Genomic DNA, 20,933 nt, shown 5'->3' on the forward strand with positions numbered 1-20,933 from the left:
TGACATGACCCTGTTTTCACCCTGGACTGGAGATTTTTTTTCTTTTTCACTTTAGCTTGCTCCGCCACAGAGGCAACCTCACTTCTTCATAAATACTTTGGGTCTTTAGTGTTTGAGGTTTAAAGAGATTTGCCTAAAATTAAGTTTCTGAGCATGGAGTAATCCATCACTGCCATTTACTCTGCCTCCAGCCAGGAGTTTCCTTACAGGTTTATTAAATTAATACATTTTCTGCCAGGCTTGTGGGGAAAGGTCTCAATGAATTATGATTTCACACAGTATGAGTTAAATCATGCTTTTCAACCCTGAAGCTAAGCTGTGTGTCTCTGTTCTGCTCTCTCCATCTTTTAACAGGTGGTCCACAAATATCTCGTGACTGTGTTTCTTTTCCTTCCTTGGGTTTTTTTTCCCCCCTCCTGGCAGATAGTGGGGCCTGACATTATTTCCCTGGAGCAGAATGAAAGCAGGAAAAGGCCTCCGTAGTATTTGCTAATGAAATTATTACCCTTCACCTCACTGTTGTCACCCCTGGCTGCTAATCTGCTGGCTGCTCAGAGAGGATTGTAATAGTAGGCTGAGTCCACTGGATGCAAGTGTTTACGGTGTTGCCAAACTCCATCGTCTCTGCTGACCTTCGGTGAGGATGGATACGTTTAGTCATGTTAGCAGCAAAAGGATTCCACCTATAAAGGACCCCCACATGCTTTACAACTTAAAGAATTTATGTCTACACAGCTTTCAAAAAGGTTTTGAATACCATGTGAAATGTAAATAGCAGAATTATTTATACCTTGTGTTTTACAAAAACAACACTGAACAGAGACATTTATTTTATTTAGTGGCTAAGTAAACACTTAAATGGAATTTAATGCCAGCCAGTGTCAAGTCTTTAAAGATTCTTTTGTTCTGCGAATGGTTTGAGTTGGTGACAGTTCTGCACTGCAGGCAAGTCAGTTTAGCATCTTCTTTAATTTCGTTACTGTAGCCGTGCTGCTGTAGTATGTGCAGAATGTGCTTTGACATTATATTGCTGAAATAAGCAAGTTGTTCCCCCCAGAAAAGTGCTAAAGTGAATCTCAGAATATGTGGCTCCAAGCTTGTATTGTTCAGTTATTAATGCCTCAATATATATGTAAGTTATCTTTGCCTTCCCAAAAAAAGGCAAAAAATAAATAAATTTGAACTTCTATTCCGTAGAAGTAAGAATAGAAGTCCAGTTGTTTTGTTTTGTCCACTTTTTTTTATTTGACAATCTACTCCAGAGTGTTAACTGTGCCTCGTGTGCTGTTGCTCCCCCACGCAGACGTTGACAAATAAAATAACAAATAATTAAAATAATTCAAGAAAGATCATTTAAAATGTATGGTTCCTGGGGAGTTTTTGACCTTACATTACCTCGTCTTAATTAGAATCCCAGCAAAAGAAGCAGCATTTACGTACATCTTGTTTATTTCTGTTCGAATTTTTGTCGTGGCTTCTAGTGGCAGCAGTTCTTCTTTTATTTCTGAACCCATTCAGTGACAAAATTATGTAGGTTTTGACAGCAGTGATGCATGAGATTTGAAAATATATGCACTTTTCCCACTCGTTCTTTCTTTCTTTTAAGAGAAGAAAAAAACCCTTGTCATATTTAATTTGGAGCTGTTGCTCCTTTTAAACAAATTGTCTTACCAACCTGTTTCCTGTTGACATTATTACTTGTTAGATGCTCCCAAATGGCTTATTTAGCATTAAACAAATTTAATAAGTCAGCTCCATGTATTATTTTTTAAGCATTACTTACTAATTAAAAGATAATAATTAAAATTAAATGATTGTTTGATTGTGATCCCATTAAACAGGCCAAAATGGTTGCTAAATTATTGAAACTGTGTGTTTTGGATGCAAACTATAAATTTCCTGTTGGGGTACCAATTATTGCTACTTTTATTATACAGTAACTTATAGTATTTCAAACTTTTGGGGTTTGAACTTCCTTTGAGCACAATCAATAAGAAGAACAACAGACATGAAAGAAGGCTTCCGTACACCGAGTCAAAATCATCTTTTAACTCCGTTTGAGTCCCTTTTTTTTCTGTTCTTGTTTTCTAATTCTTCCTTCTCCAATTCCTCCTCCTTCCTCTCAGGTTCTCCCAGTCCTTTTGAGCTGGCTGCTTGCTGCTTCCTCTCTCAGCATTTGCTTCTTTCGTTCCACGAACCTGAATAAACCGGGTGTTTTTTTTTTTACTTGTCTGCCTAACAGACATTGCTTTTACCTTTCGTCCTAGAGGAGGGAAAAAGCAGATAGGGGATACTTTCTAAAGGCCATATTACCTTTTTTTTTTTTTTTTGCAGCCTTAGAGTGAAGACACCAAACACAAACACATAAATCTTTCTTAAAAGAGCACATCTGCATAGTGTGTTTGTGGAAAGCAGAGTTGTTAAAGGATGGGGATCGTTCAGTCATTGTCGGAAACACCTCCAGGTTTACTCTGACAGGGAGAAAACATCCAAAGAGAAAATTAGAACAAGAATAAAAAGCCTGGCCTTTCTTGGACGAACGTATTTCTGATTCCTCTCTGATTCGTCAAGAGTGGTTCTAGTTGGTGCATATGTGTAAGGATTGTGCAGTTCATATATTTATGTCAAATAAAAACTAGCATTCCCTGAACGAATATATATCAACCTCTTCCTTGCAAAGTTTTAAACAAAGACATTGCAAGATCTGTCAGTGCTCAGAGTATGTGTTGATGACGACCGTCAGCTACTACCACTAAAAGAATTCAGCGTAATGTCTGTAAAATTGACCGAGTTATAGACATTTTTCCGTTTGTTAAGGCTGATTCGTTGTGACGTCCATCTTGAAGTGGGTTGATTACAAATCGTTACTGCAGTTAGTTGTAGATGTATTGTAGATTTAACGATTAATGAGTTTGATTAAAACCAAAACAGGCAGCTAATCATTGCTGGGTGTGATAATGAGATACATATATAGATATATGTATATATTACACACACTGAAAATATATTAAATTTTGGGGATGGCAGGAAAAGGAGAACTTGGTTTTGAAGAAAGTTTCAGAATAGACAAAAAATAATAATGTTTGTGCTAAAATTGGATAAAGGAGCAATGAAACCCATAAATTTAAGCATTTGTTCAAGAAAATTATCTCAGCATTGTCATCTAGCTTTGCTCAATTTAAGATTGTGAATAATCCAAGCACACGACCAGCATTTTTAGAACCTGTATGAGGAAACGTGCCCGCTGTGGAAAAACGACTGTTTGAAAGAGTATTGTTGCACAACGTTAGCAATAAGAATCAACCTGTTTCTTCCCTGCATTCTGTACCAGTATGACGTTAAAGCAAGAAGACGTATCGTTTGTCTTTGTCCCCTCTCTCCCCCCGGAACTCAGGTCGAACTGGCTGAAGCCGTGCTGTGGACGACGGGCGGCGCTCTGGCAGGTGTGTCTGCTGTCGGCGGGCTTCAACTGTTTCCTGGTGGCCTCGGTCGTCCTCGTGGTGCTGCTGCTGATCCTGGAGCTGCTCATAGACACCAAACTGTTGCAGTGTGAGTGATGGGGGTGGGGGGGGGGGAGTGGTCCGTTCTGCACATCTAATTGATATTCAAAGTCACTGGGTCAAAGCATAGATCTAACAGAGACGAAGAGCAGGTTTATTGCACCTTAATTAACATCAAGATTAGGCCGTAGGAAGACCAGATAAAGAAATTAGGGAAATTAGCAAGCTTTTGTTTTAATATTTAGTTTACACGTATTAGAGTAATAAAGTGTGCTCAAGATGCTAAGATACTGAGTACAGAACAGCACTAAAATACAGCTTATAGAGAGTGTAGGACGAGAGATTGTGTTTGGGGTGATTTAAAAGATAATTTAGTGCCACTTTTTCCCCACAAAGTTGTAAACAGTTTTATTTATTAGGTTACATGACACTTTACCTCAACCATTCTAATAGAGCAGCAGGGTGTCTGGATTATGTTTGTGTATCTCGAAATTTTCTTTGTGGTTTAATGACTAAAGAATGGTTTTCCCACACAATCACACAGTGCTGAATTCCCTCCTTCAACTTCTCCAGTGGTTTTTTTTTTTGATTCTCAATCAAGCTAAAGATTTTTAACAACTCAGAATGATGTGCTGTGAAATGTTCCACCTAATTGTTTGTTTGGCTTTACGCTTTTCAAGCCTTTTCTTGCTTCGTTCCAAATTTTTTAAAAGTGCTTCTTGGATCAGCGTTTCTCAGTTTTAACATTTAATACGATGTCTTGGTACTGGGGTCTAAAAGTTGTCCAGATATAATATCTCTCTAATGCTTCAGTTTATTCGGAAACAGGTTTATGTTATAATTTTTGATTGTTTAGTCGAGATAAGATGATTTTTGTGTTTGTCTTGAGTTTGGGTTGAGGACTTAAAATTGATTTTACACTTTATGGGTCCTCGGTTCAGCTTCTTAATTGTTTTAGAATTTGTCTGGATTTCCTTTAGGTTTGTCTTTGTCTAGCTCCACTTCTGTGCTTTATTTAATGTTTATTTAATGTTTTTCCTGTTTCCTGTTTTATTTTGTAGTACCTTTTCTTTTATATGCTGTAGCGTTTCTCATCAATCATCACACCTGCCCTCATTAGTCTTCTGCTCCTCAGTATATTTAGCAGTCTCTCTTTCCCAGATCCTTTTGCATTCTTGAGGTCTCGTTGTCTGTTTTTTACCCTCCGGACTTCCTGTTTGAGTTATTAAAGTCTTTGTTTGGATCCCACGCTGCTTACCTGCACTTGGGCCCTCCCTTCCATCCCCTAACACATAAATATTTTCGATATTTCTGTGATTTCTTAAGTTTATAGACATCAAAGATGATCATATTCTGTAGCATGTATAGCAATGACTGTGATGAAGCGCAGGAACACAGAAAAAGTGTCTCTGATCAAATCATCTTGCTTTCTCGTTTTATTAGTTAGGAAAAAAACAAACTTGTCACGTTTTCTACACAGCTAACAAAATGCCTGGTGGTCAAATTTTTCGGTTCCCTCTCAAACCACCTTCACCTCCATCAGTCTAATGGAGAGCTCTTCATCTATCACGAAGGTCAGGAGTGATGGCCTGCTTGATGTCAGAGGGCTGACGCGCTGTCTTGCTTCGAACACATTCGGGTCTTTACTGTTCCCTCGGGAGGGACTGACTGATTAACCACCTTGACGGACGAGTGAGACAAATGTGTGAAGAGAGAAGGCAGGCAGCGGAATCATACAGAGTCGGCTGCTGGATGATAGCGGGGAGGACTGGAGGAAGATAAATAGACTGACAGACAACTCATTGAACACAGCAAACAAAGACAGATGGAGGCGAGATGTTGGCGCGCGAAGACAAACGCCTCAGCTGATAGCCGGGGCGCAGTTTGATGCCGTCCACAATTAGCCTGATGAATAGATGCGAACATACAGACACATGCGTGCACAGTATGTGGTGAATTAATATTTATGATGTTGCCTCATCCTCCTGTCTACGTATGCATGCGTATTTGTGCTTCAGTACATTCGTTCTTCCCCGTTCTGCAGCTGGTGACAGCCTTCCGAGATGGTAAAATTCAGCATCTGTCTCTCAGCACTCCCTGTCACATCAAAATAATTTGTTATTCTGTCTTATTCCCTCAGTTAATAATGCATTCCAGTTTGCCAGCATCATCCACTGGATCAGCCTGGCTATTCTCTCCGTGTTCTTCACCGAGGTGAGTCTTCCCTCTGCTCCACGCCGAAAACAGTCTCGCTTACAGCTGATGCGGCGGTCTGCCGATTAGTGCTACCTGGTGCACTACGCGGGGCCACTGATTCCTCCCTGCATCTTTAACAGCGCTGCGACGTGCCCTCGTGCCCTCTGTCACAGCGCGACTGAACTCAGATACTCTGATCAGCACAGGTGATAATGTACCTAAAGCAAAGGTTGAAGTCACTAATATTTGTGCGGGAATTCTTGTGTAGCTGCTGCTGTCGAAGCTGCCCGATCCATCCCGTTCGGGCTTTTCGATTGATCCGCAGCACAAACATTTTAAAATGTAAATGAAGCTTTTCTTTGTGGCTAGTTTTAAATGGTTACAAGTCTTCATGTGGTTTTTTTTTTATATTTTCTTTACAGCCAGACACATTTGTCTTGGTTTCTTGTAGTTGAACACCCTATTGCAAACTTTGTGTCATGGTTTGTCATCATTTTACAGTCTTTGTTGTAGTTTTTGCTTGTTAGTTTCCTGTTTGGGTTTCATTGGGTTTTGAACTGATTTTGATGGTTTGGTTTGCCACTAGATGTCCTCGATAGTCCCTGGTTCCAGCTTCTTACACACCACATGGCTTTTGTTAGTAATCAACACACCTGTTTCCACTCACCATCACTCTCCAAGTAGATATGCTCCCTGGGTGTTCTCAGTCAGATGTCAGAGCCTCTTGTTAGTTCCTGTTTGTACCCAGCCCTGGCTTTCTGAAGGATGTATGACGGAGCACGTTTCACAAAGTGGGGTTTTCTTCCTTGACAAAACCCAAAGCTTTACTAAGAAATGACAGGTACTATGACTGAAGTTACTTTGTTAATGCAGACTTTCTGCTCTGTATTCACATGACAAGGGACATTCAAACAAATGATTACAGAAAAGAGATATCTCTGCTCGACCCGAGGCTTTTTTCATAAATGACGACAGGTTGTTATTTCATTGTCCCATAATGTGCAAATCACTTTATTGATCAAATCAATAGGCTTTTTATGAAAAGAAAATCAAATACAATATTAACTGCATAATGGACACTTCAGCAAATTCAGGCAAAATAGGTAAAAGTATACATCTCATTTTTACATCATCAGCTTGACATGTTTCTGAAATGTGACTTTGTACAATCCACGTGCTTTTTTTTTTTTTTTTTTTTTCCTTTTATTGCAGCTTCTTTATGGTGTGCAACAAGGAGTAAGGTTTACGAGTGAATCCAAATTTCCAAGTGTGTTTTTCAGCTTTTTCATATGCTAAAAATTCTGGGGGTTAATTTAAAAAGTCCTGGTTGTATGGGACGATCCTCAGGCTATAGGAAAATTTGATGGATTTGACTGATTCAGTGGAAATGTATCCCCGAATAAACATTGTTTGAGATAAAATTTGAGAATTAAAATGCCGACATTTATTCAACTCCTAAATGTGTTGCACTGGCTTATGATGATGATGGTGGAATTTTTTATTTCATGTTATTTGACAATCCAACGCTTGTTTTTAAATCTTGCTGCACCAGTTAGAACTATGATGGCATATTATGGCAGTTTGCACTAATGGGTTCATAATAGAGATTTAAACAAAAAAAAATGCATAAGCATAAAGTCAAAGCTGCATAAACGTACATAAACGTTGACACAAAATGGACTATTTTCCCATGACCATAAATACCACTGACAAATTGAAATGACTGTAATGAAGACTTGCTTTTCTGGTTCCTGTCGTCCTTAAATGACAGCAGAAATGAAATGCTGTGATCACCGTTTTTGGTTCAAAATCTTAATGTACTGCTCAGTGCGTGTGTGTGTGTGTGTAAACATGTCACTGATAAACTTACTTGGAAAAATGAAAGGACAAATAACAGACATAATTGCATGGACATTTTACTGGGACAACCAGCTTGATTATTAGATTACTTGCAGAAACAAATAATCTTTAATCTGTCCTCGTTTTCTTCCATTTCACCCTCCTCTCCTTTTCTTTTCGCACCTCTTTCCCCTCTGATCTTAGACCGTGTTCAGGATCGTGGTGTTAGGAATATGGGATTACATAGAGAACAAAGTAGAGGTAAGCTCGTCGGTCCCAAACGGTGAACTGCAGTGTCACTAGCTCAGTGTTGTAACTTAACAGCTGCTTGTTTGTTTTATTTTTTTTCTCAGGTATTTGACGGAGCTGTCATTGTACTCTCTCTGGCCCCCATGGTGGCCTCCACCGTGGCCAACGGCCCCAGCAGCCCCTGGGATGCAATCGGTCTCATCATCACTTTGCGCATATGGAGGGTCAAGAGGATTATTGATGGTGAGCCAAGATGGGCTGATGTCCCCCACATGTTCTTGTTTGTTTGTTGTTGTTTTTTTACTGTAAGATCATTTTTTCTGTTTTCTTTTACTTGTTTACAATATGCGATATCATCTGTCGATTTATGCAGTGCTGTAAAAAAGCTTGCAGTGCTCATAAAAAGCTGCTAAAGCCAAATAATTTGATCTTTAAAGAACAGGATAATCTCAGTATGTGGAGATGCTATGTAGCTCCCTCGTGTGGCTTTGTAGTGTATTACAGGATGTGTCCAAAAGAATGATTATTGTGTACGTGTGCAAAGTTTGAACATTTTCTACATGAATTGCTCATAATATTTTAAGAAATGTAATAAAATCCAATGCAATTGTACCACAGCCTATTTGGTAAAAGCTTCCTTTGTAACTTGAACTATTTTAGTAGCAGCTCTGTCTGTAAACAAATGCAAGTTGTCTTGAATTTTAACAAAATCTTCTTAAACTTAGTTTCACAGGGCTTTCTTTGTGTTTTTACAGCAGTATCCAAGCTAAACACTTGGTTAAATACATTTGGTGTTTTGCTAAAATCTGAGTTGATAGCTTCAGGATAAGTTGTTCCTCTTTCAGGAAATCTGAGCAGAACAAGTCTGGTTTTGTAGCCTATGTTCTGCAGGTGAAGGTGGAAATGGAGCTGGAGATCCAGCAGTATGAGAAGGCCAAGGCGGTGAGGGAGGAACACCTTGATCGTCTTACCCAGATCTGCCAGGAACAAGCAGTATGTCCTTCACCTTTTTTTTTTTTTAACAGCTCTCATATTAGTTTATAGCTGCATGTGACCAGCAGAGGGCAGCAAAGTGTCATGAAAGAAAAATTAATAAACGTCCAGTCAAAAAGATAACATAGTTGTATTATTCTGTTTAATTCACATTTTAAAGAGTTTAAACATCTTACTGCAGCCAACAATTCCTGTTTGTTTACACAAAAGAGGAGAAAAACTGGAATAGTTTAATACTAAAGTAACGTAAATGAAGAGAAGTGATATTTGTTTAGACATTACATACAGTAAAAAGTTGATTGTATCATAAAACTAATTGCTTCGAAGGAAAGTGTTTCCTCCCCCTTCATTTCCTTTTTGTTTGTCCCGTTTAGTTTGAAATCAGACAGCTGAGGGCCCACCTGGCCCAGCAGGATCTGGACCTGGTAGCAGAGCGAGAAGCAGCCATGCAGATTCACCACATGTGGGGAAAACAGAGCAGCAGTTTTCAGGAGGTGGACGGACTCGCCCCTGGGGCCTCCGAGCATCACAGAGCTGCCAAAGTCCGAGAGGGTCCTGGAGGTCCAGCAGGTAACTGTCTACACCCGGCTGGGTTTTACTGCAGGCTGTGAAAGACTCCTGTAGGCCAGAGAAGGAGCTCAAGCTGTGCTTTGAGTGAGAAATCCTTCCTACACCTACATACTAATAGAGGTATACAATGTATGCAAGTTAGATATGTCTTTATTCAAGAGGGTATTTTTCATTTAGAAGCAATATTTTCTTTGTGCTCAGGTTTTCTTCTACTCCAACTAAAAGCTGTAACATTTCCTCTAAGCTCTTAAAAGGGCTGTGAGAATCAGTAACAAAACACAGTTAAAGATTTTTGTTTTTTGTAAAATAAAATTGACATATTTTCTCCTACTTTAACCTTTTGTGCAGTCTAACCACTCAGGTTGTTTAATCAGACTGAAACTAGGTTGTGGAAAGCTGCCTGCTCCAGGTTGAAAATGTATCGTTTTGCGTTTTAAAGAAATACTTTAAAAAATTAGTTTAAAAAAGGAGCTAAACCCTGTATCAACACAGACTGATGTAGAACAAAAAGTTGTTTAACAGAATAGATTTTAAAAAATCATTTTTTAATGATTAAGATAATATAATTTCTTAATTTCTTAAGCCGGTTTCCTAAGCGTAGCTAATTTTCACATATAGATCCCTCTTATTGCGCACTTTTCACTGTAAGAAACCCCTTTAAATGCATAAATGTTGTTGCTTTTGAACATATAAATGAAGAAAGGAGGATGCTACAAGAACTATAATATTATTTTGAAACTTCAAACTCTAATATAAGCCACCTTTTTAAAATTGGTTATAAACTAGAACTAAACAACTCCATGAATTAAGATGTAGAACTTTTTAAATATAAGGAAGTAAGGCTAAGTGTGGCTCTATCTTTCTGCATATTATACCCATTTAAAAAAAGCCTACTTATAGATTTATTCTATGTATGTTTTTTAATGATCAGCTGATCTTTCAGTTACAAACAAAGAGCTACAAACAGAACAAATCTGTAGAAAATCAAGCACGACTTCTTGGTTGTCCATGCTCCACAGTAGGAGTGTTTATCAACGTGTGACACAGCGTTGGTGTCCTCAGAATCATCCGTCTTACCTTCCTCATCAACATTCTGGCGCCACGCCTGCACTTCGCCTCACACAGTGAGTCACAGCCTGGACCGTAAAGCTCTCACATGGTGACAGCTCATAACTTAGACGGCTTGGGAGCAACAGAGCGCCGTCTTTTACAGGTGATGTCAGGGCTCAAAACACAGGAGCATTTTCTTTATCAAAGCTATAAATCACAGCTCGACCCGCCGCGCAGCTCGGCCTCCGTGTTTGTAAACAGACCGCTTTTTAACCGGGCCCGAATCTCATACACTCATGTGGTATTGATCACGCGGGAGATGGTCCCTGTCACAGTTGAGACCAAACAAGGAGGAGACGCTCGTAAAAAAAAAAAAAAAAAAAAAAATGAAAATGTGAAACCCAAACATAAATCAATGTGCAGCGTAGTCGGGGTCCTGTAGACAAACGCTTCCTCTGATTTAGTATTCTGAAGCACACCGAGACTCCGTATTGATTCAGGTAATGCGCATAAATTGTCAATTATTATATTAGTATATCAAAAATATTCTAAAAGCGGTAACTATTGATCTATTAAATGCTGTATCCTTGTGTAATAAAAGAGTTTGCTTTGATTTTTGTTCGACATTTAGAATTATCAGCTAAAAAATAAAATATTCAACCTGTTATTCATTATTAACTATTATTTATCTTTCCAAATCCATATAAAAATGGCTATAGTACAGAGCTGTAAAAGCATTCTAAGGATTTGTTCAGGTTTAGAACTTGAAGGCACATTTTCAGCTGTTTTATTGGTTCTTACAGAGGGACCACATAATTGTGAGGCAATAATTTATTCAGTGGGGATGTTTTAAAATGCTGAAGAGGAGTTGATGCAACAACTTATTTTAGATATTTCATATTTAAATTAAAGGCCTAGCGTGCCAGAGAATTGATGGAGTTGTAGCCATTTTGGTCAAACCTTTAAATAAAACGTTCTGCGGGATCTTGTGCAGAATGTGTTAGTGCTCAAAGCACGTGTTGGGTATGACTCTCAGCTTCTACCGCACCAGAGTTTAGTTCAGTGTGTGTAAAATTGGCTGATTCCAGAAGTTAATCAGTTGTAGACGTACACACAGTCATTATTTTAGGAAAGTTTCATTAAAAATTTGTCCATTAGTTCAGGAGATCCTTTACCAGACAGACAAAAGAGCACGTACAGACACGGGCGGCGTGCCGTAGTAACCTTGAACAGTTCAGATTTCACTTTACAATTACTGTGACCTGCACTTTTTATCTTCTCAGATCATCACGGCCAAGACGACATGAATAACTACATCAGTCAGTACTACAGTGAGCCAAGCAGCGGTGAGCGTCAGCTAGCCCCTGATTCAGTGTCTGCAGCTTACTGTACATGCAGGACCACTTTATTTCAACCTCTCGTATGTTTGGTGTTGCAGACATGGGGATCCCCGACCCAGCCCGTGTCATCACCACAGCAGCCATAGACGTGCATCTGCCCAACAACCCCAGCCAGCTTCCCTCCACCTTGGTGAGCGCAGACGCGGCGCCGTCCAGCCGTCTCCAGCGCACCGGCAGCTCAGTCAGCGACGCGTCCACAACCACGGTGTCCCGCAGCAGCTTCAGCGCCCGCCAGCACAGCATCAGCAGCCACACGCTGGGCTCCAGCGTGGACTGCAGCTCCACCGTGCGCGAGGCCTCCACGTCCACGGACTACAGCGACCAGCGCTGCTACCCCCCGCCCTACAGCAGCCCCCTGGCTTTGGGCACTCAGCCGCGAGGGAGTCCCAGCGCCGTGGTGCAGGAGCTGCTCTCGTCCCTCTCAGAGGACTCGTGTCTCGCCCAGAAGGGTTTGGACCCCGTCAACCTCAAGCCTCCCAGTCCAACGGGCTCCACGAAGAACAGTCCAGAACTGGAACGCAGGCTGAACATTTACAACAAGAGGAACCAGGAGAGCAGGGTCGGGCTTCACGCGAAGACTGTCATCCATCTGCAGGGTAACGAGGCTCTCCTCGAGGAGAAGTACAGGATGATGGGGCCAGTGGAGACTTCGGTCAACCGCCTGTCGGAGACATAGGTCTCCACAGGACCTGCTGTCCAGCTCAGATGCAAAAATATTGGAAATCTACTACTTTGGTTGTCTTGCTCAGACTGAGGAAAGATTGAGAGTTGTCTCATCAGGTGTCACCTTTCAGGAATTGACACTCACAAAAAACACTTTCATACTTTTTCCTAAAAACAAACCAGCAACCTGGGGCCGAGCCTGACGTTTTCTAATGGCCTGGGCAGAAAATCTGGCTTTTCATACCTTGTTGTTTTCTAGAAAATAGATTGAGGAAAAAGACAACGGTGCTGAGGGCTTCAGGTCGTTGGTGAAGCTCTCCAATTTATCATCACCTCACCGGAAAACAAGCCTGGACTAACCTGTCGCTGCAACCACTAAAATCCACAGCAACAAGAAACAAAAAGTCCTCTTTGATGGACCGCTTCAGGGTACATTGAATTCATTTCAACTTGTATTCTTTGACTTTCTACATAATTGCTAACATTTTTATCTCAAGTCTGAGTGGGGGAGGGGGGAGTGAATTTTGAGCACTGAAGATTTTTTTTTTTATTTTTTGTGCCATGACTGAAAGCTGAGGGGGAGGAAAAAAAAATCTGCTTAATCACAACCCCCCATGGACTAAATTTAATTTAAAAACTTCCCTGCAAATTTGTTACGATTTCAGGTCAAAACTAAAATGTTCTCAGTGTTTAAAAGCTGCATTAGGAATGTAAGAATAAGTCTGGTTAAATCCAGAGGCGGAGAGATATTTACTGCTGAAAATAAAATTCTAGCATGAACCTTTAAAGTCTGCAACCGCGTTACAAACTGTTTATTGAAGCGTCCACTGGCACCGTCTCTGATCGCTGAAGAGCAGCGCTGCAAAATGAACCCAATAAAAAAAAAAAGAAAAACGTGACAAATTTATACAAGTTTAAAGTCCTCAATTTAATGCTTTACTGTTCAAAAGCTCCTCCAAGTACTGTACGTATTCGAGTTACATCAGTTAGGCACTCAAAGATTTATTTACTGTACCAGATTATTAAATAGAAATTACAACATGTACTACTGAAAGGAAAAAACAGTCCAACTTAAGTCATTTCATATTTGCAGAGTACAAATACAAACTGGCATTTGGGGGTGTTGAGCACACAGCTTCAGCTGTTTCCTCGTGGTCGCTCTGTTATTCCAGCTGCAGGTTCCAGCTGTGCGATGAAGCATCGACGGTGGTTTGCTTCGTCTCACTTGCTCAGTGCTTCTGTCATCTCAGGTACGGCCTTCAGAGAAAACGGAGTAATGAAGTATTTTACCACCATGGTGACATTATTTGCAGACCAGTCGCAGCACGTATGGGTCATTATTCGCCAGGATAGAACAAACTGTTTAATAAATACTGATCAAGTTAACTTCAGAAGGTTTTTTGGAGGGGCATAAATCTGAGATACAAAGAGTTCATTATGTAAAGACAGCCTAATCGTGTGAGTACAAGGATTTTTCAACAGTACAGTACTGCTATCTGTAGGTATATTTCAGTTTTTAAAAAGTTAAAAGGCATTTGAAGATTCAACAGTGATGGGTGGTTCGTGTGAGTAATAAAAGGTTGGGTCTTTTCAGAGGAGACGGATTCAAAAGTCCTTTGTGACGTGCAAAATGATTGAAATGCCTCCGCCGCTGACTCCAGCCACTTCTGACAGGAATCCTCGGCCGCTGCCCGTGTCAGTGCAGGGTATCGGTTGTCCAAGTGGGAAAAAGTAGAAAGCCCATTCATTTTAATCAGTTATCTGAGGAGTGATCACATGTAAGCCGATCTCACCCAGCAGGTCACAACTCTGCCGCCGGCGGCTTATTACTAATCACTCCTACAGAGTTTGTCAGGACACCTGGGCTGCTCAGGCACCACCGAGCGGCTAAATAAAATATGACCGACAGGACGCGCATGAAAATATAACCTCCTAGCCTTTCACAGGCGGCACTGGACTCCACTGTTAGTCATGCCAACACGCCTGGCTCAATATCCCCAAGTACCAACTTGACACAAGAACGCAACTGAGCGTATAAGAGGCCTGGCAAGTAGAGGCTAAGAGCAAAACTGAGGCCAGCTTTTATCTTGCCCTGGATCAGTTTTTATATCCTCCGAGATGCTAATGTGTTCTTCTCTTAGCGGCAAGCTGTGGCCAGAGCCCTCCTTAGATTAATTCAAGAGCTTAATAATTCAGCAGCTGCACATTTCCATTAGGTGGAATAAGGCGTCGTGCAAAATTTATAAGTGAAGAAACAAATGTTATATTCTTACTGTCACTCAGAACTAAGAGCTTACAAAACATATAAAGTGAGTCCCGGAGCTGCTTTGTCACCGCCTCTATATGAGATTTTAGCAACCTCAATCCCAGACACTTACCTTGAAAAGATCAGCTACCAGCCCGTAGTCAGCCACCTGGAAAATGGGAGCCTCTGGGTCTTTGTTGATGGCAACAATAGTCTAAATAATAAAAGGCACACAACATTTTAAAACACCTAAAAAGGACAGGAAATGAATCTTTGTTTTTATATTTAAAAAAAAAAAAAAACAGAAAAGAAGTATTTCTTAGCACTTTCAGATGATGTTTGCAAACTTAAATTACATTTATAAAGCTTGTAAAAAAAACACACCCAAACATTATAGGAAGAGCTCATGGCTTTAAGTTTGTAAATTAGCCCCTTTCAGCTTATTGTGTGTTATGCACACTGATGTAACTTCAGCCTCACTGACCAACCTGACTGGGTAAAAACAGTAAAACTAAATGCATAGTAAAGCAGAAAAGAATGTTTAAATAAATAAGACCATCCATAAGTTTCTCCAGTGACTTTACCTTACTATCTTTCATTCCAGCCAGGTGTTGGATAGCTCCAGAGATACCAACTGCAATGTACAACTCCTACAGAGAGTAAACCAAAGGGTTACTCATGATTAAACACCCTTAAAACCATTTCACAGCTTAATGCATCCTGATAAGAACATTTAATAGAAAAATAATCTTCCAGCTGATATTTTAGGGAAGTAAACTACAAAATCTGTGAACAGAGTTTTTCATAAAATGAAGAAAATGAATATGTGGCCCGCTCTGAGGCTTTGGGCAGACATCCACTGCATTCTGCCTTAATGGATCGGCTAAATCATTTAGGGCACTAAAAGTGCCATCGTGTACTTTTCGCAAGATCTAATGTGTGGATAATCACAGCTGGAGTATCCCAGCTAAATCACATAATGGCACGTTAACCTCTTTAAAAGGATCAGCCACTGGGATTATACTGAAATGTAGCATGAAGGCTAACAGGCAAACGTGCAGTTTCAACTTCGCAACTCATCTTAAATCAGTTTGTTTTGTATTTGCTGCAGATAATGAGGTTAATCTGGATGTTCAGTTCAGGAAAGGATCATCATACCGGTGCTACGATCTTGCCAGTCTGTCCAACCTGCATGTCATTAGGGACAAAACCAGCATCCACTGCAGCTCTGGATGCGCCAACTGCGGGGAAAAAACAAAACAAATACAATTTATGTACCAACAAATACAAAAGCAACCATAAACACAACAAGTTACACAAATGTCCAGGCAGTACCAGCAGCATTAAGTTTGTCTGCAAGGTCATAAAGCAGCTTAAAGTTTTCCCCACTCTTCAAGCCTCTTCCTAAAACAAAACACAAAGAAAAACACAATTAACCTACTCTTTATATAACAGATCATAGTTTGTACAGGAGCTATACAGCCCAAACCCTCAGCAGTGTTTTGATGAAAAACCCACAAGGGTCTACTATGCACAAGTGATTTCTCAGAGTTTATCTTTCAGCAACCCACAGGGATAATTTGAGTTTCCTCCTGTGGTCCTGACAAGGACTGGCAGTGGGTTCATACCTCCAGACACCACAACCTTGGCACTCGTCAGCTCTGGACGGTCGCTCTTCGTCAAATTCTGTTCCAGCCACTCAGAGATTCCAGCGGGAGCAGCGGGAGCCACTGCAAGGCAGACGAATCGCATTAGGAAGCAAAACGACTTGCATAATTCAACCATTTTCAGCTGCATGAGCTTAAAGCGGAGCAGGACAGATCTGTGTTACCGTCTTCTGATGCAGCACTTCCTCCTTCTGTTGGGGCTGCCTCAAACGCCGTCCCTCTGACGCTGAAGACCTTGACTGGCTCGTTACATTTCACGGTGCTGAGGGCATTTCCTGTTCGGTTCAAGGATGTTCAGCATCAGAACTGATCGAACACCAGGAAAACTGAATCAAAAGTTACAGTTTCTCCTAAGACTGCGCCAAAGTCTAATTATTACCAAAAATACTTAAAAACAAAGCTGCCGGTGAAGAAATATGCTTTAAATAATAATAATAATAATAATAATACACATTATAATGCTTTAAATGTGCCATACCTGCATAGATGGTCCTGACAAAAGTATCTGGAGATTTAATTTCAATAATATCTGAAACTGGGGCAACGTCCAACTTGGCAGCAACTCTGGGAAGTAGGTTCTACAAAAATAAGAGTCGATATTTGAGTAAAGATGGCCGACAGAGGATGCAACAAAATGACAAGATAAAATCCAAAGCGTCCATTGATTTGAATACAACAACAGCTTAGTAATTAAGCTCTGTGAACCATGGCTTACTTTTCCAAAGGCAGATGCACCGGCACAGATATGAGTGAAGCTGAACTGCTTTTGTGTTTCCAGGATGAGTGGGGTCAGCTCCTCTGAGAACGTCAGAAAACAAAAACAAATTCAACAAAGACTAACCTTTGGAGAAACGAGATGTCCCGGCAACTCAACAGTGATGAGACGTGCAGTTACCTGGCAAGCCGCCTTTGTAAGACTCGTGCTGGGCCACCAGAATCTTCTTCACTCCCTGTACTTTGCTGATCTGCTCCACAACCTGAAAAACAGGAAGTATCTAGATTTAGAGGCCTTCAATCCGAAGCAGAGTCAAGATATTGCTTTCTGATTATCTGCCTTGATTAACCGTAACAGTCAAGACTCTGCTCAGTGGCTTATCAGCTCAGTAAATCAGACGTGTGTGCATTCATGTAACTGACATAAATATCCATTTGAATGGATAAATGAAAATGCTCATCATTACTATTGAGTCTCACTTAAATTAAAGCCTGAAAAGACTCAGCAGTTCACAACTGAGTGTTTCATTTAATTCATAAGTTACAAAGGTATAGACAATTTTTCAGACTCGTTCTGTCAGATGCAACACTTATTTTAACTTCTCTGAGAAACATACGAAGAAAAAAAACATTCACACCAGACTGTTGGGTTAGTGCATCAATCATCTGAAATGCTGAGTAAAGATGTTTGATACATCTCGATGATTTTCATGAGTTTTTTTGAAGTTTTATAAGAAGGATGCAAACAAACATAAATGTAGACATATAATTTTAAGCAGTTTGGTTAATAAAACATACGCAGAGCTCAAATGCTGTATGAGAATACAAAACTCTTATTGATGAGTGCTGATTTTATTGAAGAAATCCATAGGATTAATTCTAAAACTTAAACAAATAAATAAACATAATTTGCTTTGGAGCAGCTTAAGTTTTAGTTACAAGTTGCCATGGTGATAACACCCCAGGAAGAAATATAAACTCAGAACCGAACCTCAAATAATTTTCCCCTCAACAACTGATCCTTTGCAAAACAGGCCTTCTCTTCAGGTCTGTGTGTGTTAAAAATACCCTCCTAACAAGTCTATACTCTACAGTGTGTGCTGACTGAAAATGTATTTGCCCAACAAACAACAACAACAAGAAAAACAACTCAAAGGTTTTTCCCTACCTTTGCACAGTTCGTCCCAGCGACCAGACAGGACACATCTCCCCCCAGTTTACTGGCAGCAGTGATGGCATTGAGAGTAATGGGGGTCAGCTTGTCATTGTTGTGTTCTGCGACGACCAAGGTGCTCTGAAATCTCTGGATGAAACCGGTCTGTCGGACAACACACCTGAGTCAGTTCAAGCTGCATATCAGCAGGGAAAACCCGAGTGTTTCAGTGCAGCAGCAGCAGCTTTGGTTTACATCAAGAGATACTGTACGTTTTGCAACCATTTACTCTCTTTTTTTTTAAACAAAATTAAGTCTGAACAAACTATTTTTTTACATTTCTATATATATGCCAACAGAATCAACAACCAGTTTGATTCCTCCTGGACTATGAGCTTCAGGAAGTATTAAATAGTCAAATCTTGAGCTGCCACGCTGCAGTGCCCTGCAGAATTATTTGTAGTGCCTCATTAATGCATGCAAATTGTAAACAGCGACAGAATCTGCTGCATTCAAGACCTCGCAGCCGAGTGTGGGGAAAGTGCACGTGCAAAACCTCTGGAGTAGCTGCATCCAGCTGTGTCAAAGTAAAACAGGATAATACCAGCTCCATCTGGGCACGATGGATGTAACACCACCAGGTAAAGGTCAGTCAGATAAAGTCAAGCAGAGAAAACATAAAGCAGCAAATGTATATTTAAACCTCTTTTAGGCAGTCAAATCAGAGGTAATGTCATGACTGAAAGCTATTAATTTTAACTTTTACTTGACGATAAAAAAAAATGCATTTTATAGAAGTTTATAGAAACACTTAACTAAAAAAAATACAGAGGAAATGTGTAGCTTTGGACAAATTTAAAAACAAAACTAACAAATAGAAATAAACTGATTGCTCTTGCTTGTTGAGGTTATGTTGATTTCCATAAAAAAAGATTAAAATAATGTCAAGATTTACTGAATATTTACATTAATAAAAGCACTTGTAAAAGCCCGTTTTAATCCAACCCTGACATGTTTCAAACCATTATATCAGCTCTATGTGTTCAAGTTTATAATCGATTTTGATATCTGTTTAACCTTTTTTTTAACATAAAATCTGATTTGCAACGACAAACAAGTAAATTAATTCTGGAAAATACATTAACGACATAAAACCCAAATCAAAGTCACCAAATGACGAATTACGAAAGGTTTTTGTTATCAAGGTTTCGTAACTCACGTGAGGTTTTAGCAGCCACGCTAGCTAGCTAACACCAAATAACATTTAGTGACATTAAAAAAAAAACTCACATTTAGGCTGTTAGCATCTAACACACACATATAGGCTCATTTTAGGTTAAGACAACAATGCACAGGGCGATAATTTATTAGCAGCACTGCTAATTAACACTGACTGGACGAGCTAACCAGTTAGCATCAGCTGCAGGAACTGGGTTTTTAACAGCGACAAACAATTAATAAAGAGTCTGTTTTGGCAGAGCCGCGCACATACCAGATTCTTCAGGCTGGTTCTGTTTAATACTCTGTTCATATTTGACCCTGGACGTTTCTTCTTCGTGTCGCAGAGGACAGAAAACGAGCGAAGAAGAAGGGGACTCCAATCTATGCTAAAGGCAATGACTTAGGCCTGACGTTTTCCTGCGAAATCTCGCGATAAAAAACGAGATTTTCTGGTTCGTTGTTTCTGTCCCTAATTTCTTCAGGCTGGTATTCATAAACTGTTCCGCCTTAAACCTTATGATAGGTTTAACATAAATTATCTTATTATTTATTATTGTTATGAATGAAACTTGATTTAGCTCCTCCTTCAGACGAAATAAATCTCCGCTCTGGAAACTTACTATGTCCTCTGCAGCTTTGGACACTAAAGGACCACTGGACAGACAGGGGTCATCTGTCCCAAACAGAATAAAAATAAAAATAACAACCACAAGTCATGCAGACACGATCTGTGGAGGCTTTATGTCTCCAGCTGTGCAATTTATAAATGTTTTCCAAAAACTTTAAATGCATTTTGTCTCTTACCTTTTATAATACACGTCTTTATTTTAATTTTTGTAGTGTGCTTCTGTTATATAATATATGTAAGAACATATAGTAAACATATTCTATCTATAGAAATATCAATATACATAGTATGGCTTCTGCTTGTTTTGTGCAACAAATATCAGTTCTAATTTAGTCAAAATTCACAGCTTAAGAGATCATAAAGATATTCTATACAGAAAAGTTTTGTAACATTTGAATATTATTAACATAAGCATAACTCTGCAGAGATCATTTTGGAGCTGCATCTTGATTAATGATTATTTTAATTTTAATTGCAAATTCACATGCAAATCATGATTTTCAATATTTTAATGAAGGGTTTGCTAAGATTAAGTTTTTTTTTTTAAATGCATGCAGGATCCTTATAAAAAGGTACACACTTTTAAAAATATTTTATTTTATACTTTTTTGTTGTTAAATTTGTTCCTGATAACTTTAAATTATTGGAAACCGCTAGGTAAAAATTTTGAAAAAAAAAAATGATTTGCCTCTCCCTGGGCTGCCACCTTATCGTGGTGGAGGGGTTTGAGTGTCCCAATGATCCTAGGAGCTATGCTGTCAGGGGCTTCATGCCCCTAGTAGGGTCACCCAAGGCAGACAGGTCCTAGGTGAGGGGCCAGACGAAGTGCAGCCCAAAGACCCCTT

General features: G+C 39.8%; 2 protein-coding genes across 3 annotated transcripts in view; one reads left to right on the plus strand and one right to left on the minus strand.

The window, feature by feature from the left end:
• tmem266 (transmembrane protein 266) overlaps positions 1–13,506 on the plus strand; it is a 26,707-nt gene extending 13,201 nt beyond the window's left edge. For both annotated transcript variants that reach the window (XM_037978041.1, XM_017405936.3), the window contains 8 exons: positions 3,395–3,549; positions 5,641–5,714; positions 7,740–7,796; positions 7,889–8,027; positions 8,662–8,777; positions 9,152–9,347; positions 11,681–11,743; positions 11,836–13,506. In XM_037978041.1, the coding sequence (XP_037833969.1) occupies positions 3,395–3,549; positions 5,641–5,714; positions 7,740–7,796; positions 7,889–8,027; positions 8,662–8,777; positions 9,152–9,347; positions 11,681–11,743; positions 11,836–12,473 (1,438 nt within the window). In that variant the 3' untranslated portion in view covers positions 12,474–13,506. The remainder of the gene's footprint in view (positions 1–3,394; positions 3,550–5,640; positions 5,715–7,739; positions 7,797–7,888; positions 8,028–8,661; positions 8,778–9,151; positions 9,348–11,680; positions 11,744–11,835) is intronic.
• On the minus strand, positions 13,368–19,889 carry etfa (electron transfer flavoprotein subunit alpha). The gene is made up of 12 exons (XM_017405937.3): positions 19,732–19,889; positions 18,255–18,404; positions 17,268–17,349; positions 17,088–17,170; positions 16,851–16,950; positions 16,537–16,647; positions 16,334–16,435; positions 16,041–16,109; positions 15,864–15,946; positions 15,290–15,355; positions 14,839–14,919; positions 13,368–13,717 (listed from the first exon to the last, which is right to left on the minus strand). Exons 1-12 carry the CDS (start codon positions 19,768–19,770, stop codon positions 13,682–13,684), a joined length of 1,002 nt encoding a protein of 333 aa, XP_017261426.1. The 5' UTR covers positions 19,771–19,889; the 3' UTR covers positions 13,368–13,681.
• Positions 19,890–20,933: the final 1,044 nt, after the last annotated feature.

Source organism: Kryptolebias marmoratus, linkage group LG11 (genome assembly GCF_001649575.2).
Source record: "Kryptolebias marmoratus isolate JLee-2015 linkage group LG11, ASM164957v2, whole genome shotgun sequence".
NCBI lineage: Eukaryota > Metazoa > Chordata > Actinopteri > Cyprinodontiformes > Rivulidae > Kryptolebias > Kryptolebias marmoratus.

Coding starts and splice junctions, on each gene's coding strand:
- etfa (XM_017405937.3), bottom strand. CDS start 19,770: ATGAACAGAGTATTAAACAGAACCAGCCTGAAGAATCTG. Junction 18,405..19,731: donor GAACCAGCCTGAAGAATCTG/GTATGTGCGCGG, acceptor GTTGTCCGACAG/ACCGGTTTCATCCAGAGATT. Junction 15,356..15,863: donor CTGGCAAGATCGTAGCACCG/GTATGATGATCC, acceptor TACTCTCTGTAG/GAGTTGTACATTGCAGTTGG.